Raw genomic sequence first — 12,142 nt, 5'->3', positions numbered from 1 at the left:
ACCGCATTTCCTACGATCGAAGGAAAAAACGTTCGATCGAACGATTAGAAGGATCCATTGTTTGAACGATTTTCCGTCGATCATAAAATTGTTAGGAAGCCTATGGGAACCCTCCCCATAGGCTAACATTGCACCTCGGTAGGTTTTAGGTGGCGAAGTAGGGGGTCGAAGTTTTTTTTCAACTATCGAATGGTCGAATAGTCAAACAATTTTAAGTTCGAATCGTTCGATTCGAAGTCGTAGTCGAAGGTCGAAGTAGCCAATTCGATGGTCGAAGTAGCTATAAAAATCACTCGAAATTCGAAGTTTTTTTAATTCTATTAAATAATTCTATTCTTTCACTCGAGCTAAGTAAATGTGTCCCTAAGTGGTTGGCCTCTGGTGTGTTTATCCTTTTTATGGGAAAAAAAGATCCCAAGCCCCCTCTCAAGTGTCTTTTTTCCAGAGAAAACAACCCCAGCCTTGACAGTCAACCTTCCATCCCCTTAACCAGTTTAGGTGCATGTCCCTGCACACTTTCCAGCTCATTTATATCCCTCTTAAGGACTAGAGCCTAAAACGGCACTGTATACTCCAGGTGAGGCCTTGCCAGGGACCTATAAAGAGGCATAATTATGTTTTCATCCCTTAATGACCTTCTTTGCAAGACAGAACTATATTTGATTTAGTGGCCCAGAATCACACTGCCCAGAATTAGACAACTTGTTATCTATAAATACCTCTAGATCCTTATCAACTAAGGAAAACCCCAAAACACTTCCATTTATATAATCTCTGCCAAAGTGCATCACCTTGCATTTACCAACACTGATCTTAATTTTCCACTTTTCTGCCCAGTTTTCCAGTTTAGTCAAATCACTCTGCGCATGTTCTGCACAATTTTGTATCATCAGCAAAAATAGAAACAGTACTTTCAATGCCCACCTCCAGGTCATTAATAACCAATTTAAAAAACAAAGGAACAAGGACAGACCCCCTTTGGTACTCCACTAACAATACTGGTCCAATAAGAAAATGTTCCATTTACCACCACTCTTTGTAGTCTATACTTCAGCCAGTTCTCTATCCAGGTACAAATACTATGTTCCAGGCCAATATTCCTTAATTTAACCAGTAACCTTCTGTGTGGAACTGTACCAAATGCTTTAGCAAAGTCTAAGTAGATCACATCCACTGCCATCCCAAGTTTCCTGCTCAACTCCTCATAAAAGCCACTTAAATTTGTCTGGCAAGATCTGTTACACATAAAAACATGCTGGCACAAACTCATATTTTTATGATTTGCAATGAAGTCAAGTACCATATCCCATAATACTCATTTGAAAAGCTTTACTACCATGATGTGAGCACAGGATCCCTTTAATTATTGGGTCTTGTATTTGGTGGTCTTGTATGTGTGTTAGTTTAAAGAGGTTTGTTACTTGTGCAGTGCATATTTAAAAAGTGCTGACCAGATCTCGGACTTAAACCAAATTCTAATTTTATTTGTGGAAAACCAAATTTTGATTTGGTGGAACTTTATGAGCTTTCTGCAGAGACACTGGTAGTCCTTAATACAAATAATTGGCATATTGACAGAACTTTTGTGCTGCTTGTAAAATACCATCACCTTTGACACTATTTTGTTAAATTTGACTGTAGTACTTATTGAATAATTCTGCTTTAGAATTGTATTTATTCTTGCAATTTGGTTCATACATTTCTAGTTTTGTTGTGATAACTTTGCATTAGAAATGTAGTAAAGGGGGGGCGTGTCTACGCGCGAGCAGAATGGAAGCATAAAGGGAAAGTTCTGTGCCCTTGCTAAATTTATCCTGCTATATTTCTGTTCCCAACGGGGATACAAAAGTCGGAAGGGACTATAAATACAGCTAAAGACTGCCACAACACCCGATGGCACGCACAAAAAAGAATTGCGAACAGGTGAGCCGACACGGCCCAGATCCCCTGCACGCGGGTTCTCAAGATGGCGCCCGCAACTGCATGGCACCCATTAACGCACAGGCCCAACAGCACAATAGAAAGCTCCGGCCACAGAAATATTGCAGTATCCGCGGCTAAGAAGCTGGGGAGATTCACCAGGGACCAGATGCATGCCAGCACATCCCAGGATTGTGGTGATGTTGCTTCCCCTCCGGCCTCTCCATATAATTCTCCCATACCCTCTCCATACCAAGACCAAAGTAAGGACTCTCAGCAGGCTGCACTTGGCCAACCCACGCTAGCAGAGGTAATGGCTCTTATTTTTACTAACCATGCAGTTACAATCAGCAAATTCAACGATCTTAAAGCCGATCTTGCTCTACTTAAACATGATGTGCAGAAAATTAGAGAGCGCACAACAGAGGCAGAAAGGCGTATTAGCACTCTGGAGGATACCTTAGTCCCCATACTTGATAACATCAACAATATGACGCAGCAAATAAGAGACCTCACAGCTAAAGCAGACGATATGGAGAATCGCATGCGTAGAAATATTGGTGGGTCTTCCTGAAAGAGCAGAAGGGGGCACCCCTGAACATTTTGTTGAGAATTGGCTTAAAGAAAAGCTGGGGGCCAAGACTTTCTCCTCTTCCTTTATAGTTGAGCGAGCCCATAGAATTCCATAGAAGGCCTCTCATTGCATGCTTACTAAACTACAGGGATCGAGACCAGGCACTCTTGGAAGCCAGGAAACAGTAAGAAATCACCACAATGCAAAAGTATCCATCTACCCCAATTTTTCTATTGAAGTACGCAAATAGCACCTGAAATTTACTGAAGCCAAGAGGAGATTACGCTAGCACAACCTACCCTATGCCATGTTTTTCCCGGCCAGATTAAGGGTTCAAGCAAATGACCAAACATATTTCTTCACAAGGCCAGAAGATGCAATTCACTGGCTCAAGGCAAAAGCCATTAGATCGCCACGTCGCTAAAGCAAAATCTCGAGCAGCACCTACAACCTTCAATCTAACTACTCCGTTGGGAATGTTTATCCTACCTGTGAGCACAGGACACACAAATTCAATTGACTCCGAGACTTCATATTCCTGCTATGACAGCAGACTGTAACCATAAGTATATTTGCTCTTGTTGGGGGATAGATCCACTTCTAATGTTGGGGATGGCGGGATTCCTGTTCAAGCCCGCACCCTGGTCAATAACTATGTCCCCCCAATGTTCTCAGACTAAATATTGTATACTATTATGTACAAGTAAGCCAACTTGCCTGATTTTGCAAATAGGAGACTTCAATGCAGTGTTGGATGAACACATTGACAGACTCCTTATACCCTCCCATTCAGATAATGCCTTTCAAAGATGGTTTGATGCATTTGGGCTCAAAGACTTATGGAGATATAGGAACCCAGGGATTGCTCAATTCACATGTTATAACCAAGCACATTTTACTTTGTCACGCATCGATATGGCCTTAGAAGCCGCACTATCTATTATCAATAAGCATACAGCCTATTCAGGTTTGAAAATTAACTGGGCGAAAATCTACTCTACTTCCTATTGATACCCCCGACCCACGTACATCACCTGACCTGAATGGGTTACAGTGGACCTCGTCTTTTAAATATCTTGGGATTATGGTCCATACAGACCTTAAACAGTTCATGGACCTTAAACTCCAACCCTTAATACTCACTCCAACCCTTAGTACCTGGGACAAGCTGCCTCTAACGCTAGTGGGACGTATTAATCTATTTAAAATGATTATGTTACCAAAATTCTTGTACATCTTTCGGCAAACTCCTATTAGTATCCCATCACAGTTTTTCCAGAAACTCAAATCGCTATTGACACACCTATACTGGGGGGCCACCCAACCCAGGGTAAAGGCAACAAAACTGCAACTTCCCACAGACAAAGGGACTGGCAGCACCCAACATGTTTCTGTACTACCTAGCAGCCAGGTTAACAATAGCATGGTGGTGGGCCTCTCCAACAAGGTTAAACCCAGCTACTATTCTAGAAGCTTGAGTGATAGGGTCAAATGAGGGACTTAAAAATTTATTATACAGAGGCACTACCCGCTCACACAATATTACAGTCCCAATGAAGGCTGTGGTGCAGGCCTGGCGTACAGCGCTCCAGCTATTTCCAAGACCTACCAACCATATGTCACCCTATGCCCCTCTCTGGTGTAACCCAAACCTATCACAGGTACAAACAGTACCAGACCCCCAATTGTGGGCCAGTTTCAATATTAAGTATGTTAAAGATGTCTATTTAAAAGATGGTATATGTGATTTTCAGTATCTAAAGGACATGTTTCATGTTCCGAATTACATGCTGTTTAGATTTTTCCAACTGAGACATGCCTTGACGTCTCAAGCCTGTGGTCACATCATTGATACATCCTCAAGGCGCATAGAAGATGGGGTCCAAACCTCAACTCACGAAACCATTGTACACGTTTTATGCCCATATAATACTATCCTACCCAGTCCCAGAGCTCACTCCTCTTAGACAATGGTCGCAGGACATTCCTCGTATAAACAAGGATATTTGGCTGGACATTCTGGACTCACATCACGAGTATCTAGTTGGAGCTAGAGACAAATTACTCCAATTCAAAGTTCTGCACAGAACCTATCTCACTCCCTCCAGATTACGCAAAATTTCACCACAATACTCAGAGGAATGCCCAAAATGTCACCAGGTTCCGGCAAATTTTATGCATATGTTTTGGTCATGTAACGAAGTACAACAGTTCTGGAACTCTGTTTCTAATTACACATTTGAGGTCACAAACATTCCAGTTCAACTTGACCCGTTAATTATGCTACTTAACCAAGTGGAGGGCAACAAGGACTCTTTCAGCGATTTTATCTACTGCTGCAAAAAAACGTATAGCGATGAAATGGAAAGCGCAAGACCCCTCTTCACTTGCCATGTGGAAAAAACAGGTTAACTCAGTCATTCCTCTCAATATACATTAGAAGAGGTTGTCCTGAAAAATTTAAAAAAAAAAAACATGGGACATGTGGTCAGAGGCCCAACCGAATCTTACGGTATAAGGTAAAATACACAAATGCATGAAGAATATACCGAGGCCCAGACATTCCTAAAACTAGACGACCCCATTGCACAGTTACTTGACTCTCTTTTCTAGACATTGCAGTGAAGCAAGAAACCACACAAAGTGCTCCCAAATCTCATATATCCTTTAGTCATCCTAAGCAGATGTTTGAACCCCTAACTGTTAGATCAAGGAAAGTAGAAGCCCATGCGGCAAGTGGGTAAGATACTCAGAACCCTATACGAACTCCTGTATAACTTAATAACCCACTTGCCCAATACATAAGGTAGACACAGCAGGGTTTCAAAACAGAGGATGCTTATAAATTATATGTATAACTGCTGTAAATGTTTATACTGCATTTACCTGTACTATTATTGCAATACCTACTTGTGAAATACTGATGCTATTCTGGAATACTTAATACACTTGAATTGTTAAAAAAAAGAAATGTGGTAAAGCTTTCCCTAAATTTTCAGTGTAAGAATACAATCTATTTGACTGTGACTGTTTAGGATTTTGTTTGATAGTTATCCACCCAGGGATATCTAGTATCAGAGAGATCAAAGTTCATCCTACACTATAGGGGTTATTTACTAAACTCCGAATGCCAAAAATCCAAAAAATTTGTAGGTTTTTGTTAGTATAAAATCAGAATTTTTATTGAAAAAAAAATCACGAATTTTTCAGATTTTATTAAACCCCGAGGATGGAAAAGTCAGCATCTTAAAATCAGGCATCTCAGACATGTTGAGGTTGCATATAAGTCAATGGGAGAAGTCCGAATGATTTTATGATGTGCACTGGGTTTCGTGCAATACCTCAGAGTTTTCAGGCAAAAAGTATAAGAAATAGTGATGGGCGAATTTATTCGCCAGGCGCGAATTCGTAGCGAATTTGCGCAATTCGCCGCCAGCGAATAAATTCGCCAAACGCCTGCGAAAATTCGCGGCAAAAATAATTTTTTCGAAAAAAACGGACGCCGGCGTCAAAAACGGGCGCCGCCGTCAAAAAAATGGGCGCCGGCATCAATAACGGGTGCCGGCGTCAAAAACGAGACGCCGGCGCCGTTTAGCGAATTTTCCGCAGTTTCGCTGATTTCCCCGCGAAGCGTAACGGTGCAAATTCGCCCATCACTAATAAGAAATCAGAGTTTTCGGGTGAAAAATCTGGAAATATAATGAAAATCGAGTGGAAATTCTGAAAAATTCGTTTTTTCATGATTTTTTCAGATTTTTTCCCTCAAACAAAATTTTTGGGAAAGTGTATTTCAGAAAAAATTTAGATAAATTCGGACTTTGATAAATAATACGAGTTTGTTATCTTTTTATCCTGTCATAAAACCTGTATTTCTGGGGTTTTTTTTGCAAATCTTCAGCACAGTGTCTGTTTTCTATTTGCATAAGCAGGCTCTGGAGCTATACAGTACAGCATGTACAGTATTTGCTTTTGTTCATCCTATGCAAAATAGAGGGCATTGTGGGGGATTGTGGGAAGATAACATAAATTCTCTTATATTATTATTATTTTTGTTAGGGTTATCCATAAGTACAAGAAGGGATGTCAGCTGCAGAAGATTGCAGAGAACAGACGCAGACCAGGAGCAGGGCAGCCATCAGGGGGTGACAGTGGGGAGAGTTGTAGGTTGGCCCGAGGGTAAGGGGGGCCCGGCCACGCCGCACTTTCTTGATTAGCTGGGCCCCCCTGCTTTCTGAGAGCTGCTGACTTCGGGAAGGCAGGGCGGGAGCACAAGGGGAGGTATCTTCTGTCCATTACTTCCCCTTATTGGTCACTGAGTTTAAGTCCCGGTTGAGCTGCTCAGGGATTGGATAGCTGAGGTTTGAACTTCTCCTCCAGCTCATCCAATCACCATGCAGCTTTACCAGGACTTGAAATTCTGTGACCAATAAGGGAAGAAAATGCTATCACTGGAAGAAGATGCAGCCACCTGTGCTCCCCTCCTCCCTTCTGTAGTTGGCAGCTCACTAACAGCAGGTGGGCCACACTAATGAAGTAAGTGTAACATGGCAGGGCCCCCCTAAAGGTAATCCTTTGTGATTCCTGTTATGTGGTGGGGCCCTGGGCACCAATTTTTTTTTTAAACTTCTGGGGGGCAAGTTTTGTTACATGGATGTTTAAGGGGGCCCTGGCCACCAATTTTCTTATAACATGGGAGGTCCTAGCCACCAATATTTTTAAATGGGGGGCCCTGACCACAAATGTTTTTTTTAATGGGGGGGCCCTGTGTGTGGTGGAGGGTGGACCTGTAGGTGGGGCTTGTGGTGGGCTCAGCCCAGGGGGCCCAGGAAATGTTTTCATATGGGGCCCTGCGATTTCTGATGGCGGCCCTGACCAGGAGTCTTATTTGTTCTGTGCTACCATATTGGTGGACAGACCCTTTATTTATAGGTCGAGTACATACAGAATTAGTTAATGATTCTGCTTTAAGGTGGGTTAGGATGGTTTCCCACCATAACCAATAAGAAAAGAGTATTCAGATTCAGAAATAACAAGTATTGAATGACCGTTCACCTAGTCCTGTGTAATGGGACCAACCTTGAACAGTTGTTTTTTTAAGCTGATGCTGACATACAATGTGGTTTCTGCTAATAGAGAAAAGACTTAGCTTAAAGTGGTATACAACCATGTATTTGATATGATATATGTGATTATAATAAAGGCCACCTTAGCATTATTATTATTATTATTTTTACAGTCATTAATATTTGTTAGGATTTTCAATGGGTAACTGTAAAACTAAAATCACAGAGACACCTATATATTTGTATATTTAAGTAAACGTATTATAATAAAAATCAATGTAATTATGTGTCCATTTATAATATGAATGAATATTAAATACAGATGCCTCTATAACAATATAAAATATGTATTATAACATGGGTAGGTTTAGTGTATGGGGATTTGTGTAAGCATCTAGATAAACTGAAATATACATAAAGCCAAGCAGGATAAATGTCAACTGTGCCTCACTGCAGTTTGCTTCAACAGTTCCTTTTCATTGTCCTGATTATTTGAATGACACCATTTTCTCCTTTTCTCCTTTCCTTATATTTATTTTCGGTCTCCTGTCATTTAGTTTGCTTTCTTAAGATCACTTCTTTTTATTTGATTCTCAGAGACCTGCTGTGGCACATGCCCGAGTGGCTGGAAAAAGATTGGTACCACCTGTTATTACGTCTCAACAGAGACTGCCACCTGGGAAAACGCTCTAAATGCCTGCAAAGATTTACAGGCTCTGCTTCTGATCCCTAGGGATATGACAGAAATGGTAAGCAGCCCCCCGTGTATCTTTGGTTTCATGATTAGAACAAATAAAAATGGCAGCAGTTACCATCAAATGTCATAAAGTGGGAAATAGTGTACAACTGTGTGGCTTTAACACATTTGCCTCTAGGGGGATACACACCTACAGACACTTATTTAGTAATTGATAATCTCAAGTACTGAGCAGGGCCGGAGCTAGGAGCAGGCAGAAGAGGCACCTGCCTAGGGGGCAATGCTGTGGGGGTGTTGGGCAGGTGCCTGTTCCAGATTCACTCCCCTCTGCAGCTCTCACCTACCCCCTCTGTCGCTTGCCCCTCCCCTCTATCCCACACTCCCTCACCTAGGGGCAAATTCACTAAGCGCCGAAGCGCCGAACGCTAGCGTTACTTCGCTAGCGTTTGTCATTTTCGTTACTGCGCAAATTCACTAACGAACGCTGGCGTAGTTTCGCTAGTGTTACTTCGCACCCTTACGCCTGGCGAAGTTTCGCTAGCGACGTAACTACGCAAATTCACTAACGCGCGCAGTGTACTGAACGCTACCTTTTACGCTAGACTTCCTCCGCCACCTCAGACCTGGCGAAGCGCAATAGAGTAGATAGGGATTGTTTCAAAAAAAGTCAAAGATTTTTCTAAGTCCCAAAAAACGCTGGCGTGTTTTCTACATTATGGGTGATAGGCTGAAAAAGATCGAAAATTTTTTTGGGGCTCCCCTCCTTCCCCCCTACATTTCCTGACTCATGGCAATTTACCTAGACAGTGGGCACATGTGTAGGGCAAAATAAAAATTTTATTTGATGATTTGAAGGTTTTCTAGCCATATGTAGTGCTGATACGTGTTCCTCCATTGAAATTTGAATTTCGTGCCGTATGCAAATTAGCCTTCGCTAGCGTAACTTCGCTTTACTTAGCGAATCAACGCTTAGCGCAACTTCGCAACCTTACGCTACCCCTGAGCGCAACTTCGGATTTTAGTGAATTTGCGAAGCGCTGGCGAAACTACGCCTGGCGAAGTGTGGCAAAGTGCGGCGAAGTTACGCCTGGCGCAACTACGAATCTTAGTGAATTTGCCCCCTAGAGCGCCCGGTCGGCTTCGCCCGGCCCTCGTACTAAGCCTAGTAGCTATACTGAAAGACAGCCATTCCAATCTTCCCAGGTCACATTTAAATATAATAAGCTTCATCTCAGATCCACCCCAAATGCACATTCCTGTAAGATCCACCAGTTGCTTAGGCTTACACTCACATCCGTATCTGCTCACTCAGGTCAAAGTTTCAATGAGCATATAAAAATGTACAGTGAGTATTTACCTCTTTGTTCAAGGCCTGTGTGAATAGACTTGCTGGTCGAAATTCAAGACACTGGATTGGGCTGAAAAGAGAATCCAGTAACACATGGAGGTGGCTGGATGGGACTCAAATGACCTTTAGGTGGGTACAAGGTATCTGTGTATTAATTGCCATCACTGAATCATTTAAGTTAATTAAGCATTAGAAAATGCAGAAGGGGTTTTTATTTTGCTTCTAAGGGGCCGATTTAACAAAGTTCTGGGAAAGTCCGTTTCTCAGGGTTGGGCTTTTGAAGCGCATTTTTCTCATAGTTCCTTAATCCTTGATTTTGTCGTAATTTATCAAGTGTAAAATCCATAAAATCCACAAATACAAAAGTAAGGCAAGTATCAGCTGTGGAGGTTATGTAAAAAAAACAAAACGGTGGTTTTAGAGGTTTTCAGAGATCAAAAAGATGTTTTTTGTACGAACATTCTTTTGTTTATGAAAATTCCGTGGTTCTCTGTTTTTTTTGATCGTTCAGAACCTGTTTTCGTTCGTGCTTTTTATAATAGGATCTTTTAATATGTCCTCTGTAGTTTTAGAGAAAATAAGTTTAATCGTGGTTTAAAAAATCAATAATACCTTTAAAATTCAGTGTTTAAAGGAGAAGGAAAGTCTTTTTCAACTTAGGGTTGCCAAAGTTAGGCATCCCCAAGTGATCACATTTACTTACCTGAAACCCTCGGCCGGTGCTCCTATAAGGAGAAAACTACAGCAGCCCGGGATTCTTCCAGCGAGCACCACCGATCGATCCTTTTCCAACTTCTTCTTTCTACAGACGCATGCGCAGTAGAACGAAAAAAAGCCAACTTTTTCATTAAAGTTTGGCTTTTCACGCTACTGTGCAAGCCAAGCCACAAGAAGAAAGAAGAAGCCGGAAGAGGATCAATCCATGGTGCTCAATGGTATAACCCTGGGCCGGTGCAGTTTTCTGCTGAAATGAGCACTGGCCCGGGGTTTCAGGTAAGTAAATACAATTACTTGGGGTGCCTAACATTTAGTACTTGGTAGTACTGCTAGGATTCAATTGACCTTAGCAACCGGGTACTGATTTGAATAAGAGACTAGAACATGAGTAGCAGAGGCCTGAATAGAATGATGACTATTAAAAAGTTTTTTAGATGGGGTCAGAAAGCTGGAAAGAGTCAGAAGAAGACTAAGGCAAATAATTAGTGGTGTAACTACTCGCTGGCAGGGCTTGGTACAGGATGGGCACCTGAGTACTCCTGTAGGGCCCTCCCCAGCATGAATTGTGTTTTTGGAATGTGCACTGTAAAATCTCCCCTTGCCCAGCAGCCCACAATAACTGTTATCACGGCTTTAGTGGGCCCCAAGGAGGTGCGGGTCCGGGTGCAATCACCCCCCCTATACCTCTAATAGTTACACCACTGCAAATAATTCAAAAACTATAAAAAAAAAATTAAAAAAGTTGCTTAGAATTAGCCATTCTATAACATTCTAAAAGTTAACTTAAAGGTGAACCAACCCTTTAACTCAATAACATATTGGTGGGTATAAAATATATATTTTCCCCCATAAATCAATTGCATTTGAATTGTTTGTGCAGCAACTGGTCCAGCGGTGAGCCAAATAATGATAGCGGTAAGGAGAACTGTGTGGAGACTATGGATGGACCCTGGAACGACAATAATTGTGACATCAAATTGCATTATATCTGTAAGAGAACCTTGAGCTGCTGAGACAGACATGGTATTTAGCTTCAACATTGTATAAAGCCTGAAGTGTCAGGTAACCATGGTTTTTAGAAATGACAATAAAGCTCCAAAGAGATTTTTCCTAAATGTTCATTTACAAACGTATTTGTATATCAATTCATAGTTAATCCATGTGAAAATACAAAAAAGCTGATTGAGCAATGCTCATTTAAGTTTCTACTGAGAAGGTGAATAAATAAAAGTATCTAAAAAAAAATGTAATTTTCATTAGACAGACACAAAGGAAAATACAGACTGGAGGTATACTTGCCTATTAATGGCGTCCAAGAAGATTCAGATACGTCAAAGATAGTTACATAAAGTTATCTAACCTTATAACATTGCACTTGGATAGGAGTAATGGCTATGTGTTTGGGCAGGATGATGACTCATATAATGCAATAATGTATTATTACTCACATTCTTATAATGTTTAACAGAATAAAAACTTACCCTGTGTGTCATTTCAGTGTGTTACATTTTGGAAATACAAGAACAAAACCAAAAAGTCTGTGAATGGGACCCCACCTGAGCCAATACAATTAGAATACCTAATTTGTCCTCACTATTGCGTGACCTACACACAATGTACAATAGGTGATTAGTTGGTCTGTAGGCAGAGGTCAAGATCTTCAGATTTGCCCACCTTTTACTCATTAGGCAATTGCCTGTAAATATGAGACCGTGCCAGACAACTGTCCCCAACCTTTCTTACCCATGAGTCACATTCAAATGTACAGAGTTTGGAAGCATCACAAGCATGAAAAAGGTTACTGGGGTGCCAAATAAGGTAAG

At 41.4% G+C, this 12,142-nt stretch overlaps 1 protein-coding gene across 10 annotated transcripts in view; it reads left to right on the top strand.

Annotated features, from left to right (window-relative positions):
* LOC108711666 (CD209 antigen-like protein C) overlaps positions 1 to 11,811 on the top strand; it is a 45,767-nt gene extending 33,956 nt beyond the window's left edge. For all 10 annotated transcript variants that reach the window (XM_041587155.1, XM_041587154.1, XM_041587147.1 and 7 more), the window contains 3 exons: positions 8,155 to 8,306; positions 9,625 to 9,731; positions 11,200 to 11,811. In XM_041587155.1, the coding sequence (XP_041443089.1) occupies positions 8,155 to 8,306; positions 9,625 to 9,731; positions 11,200 to 11,332 (392 nt within the window). In that variant the 3' untranslated portion in view covers positions 11,333 to 11,811. The remainder of the gene's footprint in view (positions 1 to 8,154; positions 8,307 to 9,624; positions 9,732 to 11,199) is intronic.
* The last annotated feature ends 331 nt before the right edge of the window (positions 11,812 to 12,142 follow it).

This window comes from Xenopus laevis, chromosome 3L, assembly GCF_017654675.1.
Source record: "Xenopus laevis strain J_2021 chromosome 3L, Xenopus_laevis_v10.1, whole genome shotgun sequence".
Taxonomy (NCBI): Eukaryota; Metazoa; Chordata; class Amphibia; order Anura; family Pipidae; genus Xenopus; species Xenopus laevis.
This window is presented reverse-complemented; position numbering and strand designations above follow the sequence as displayed.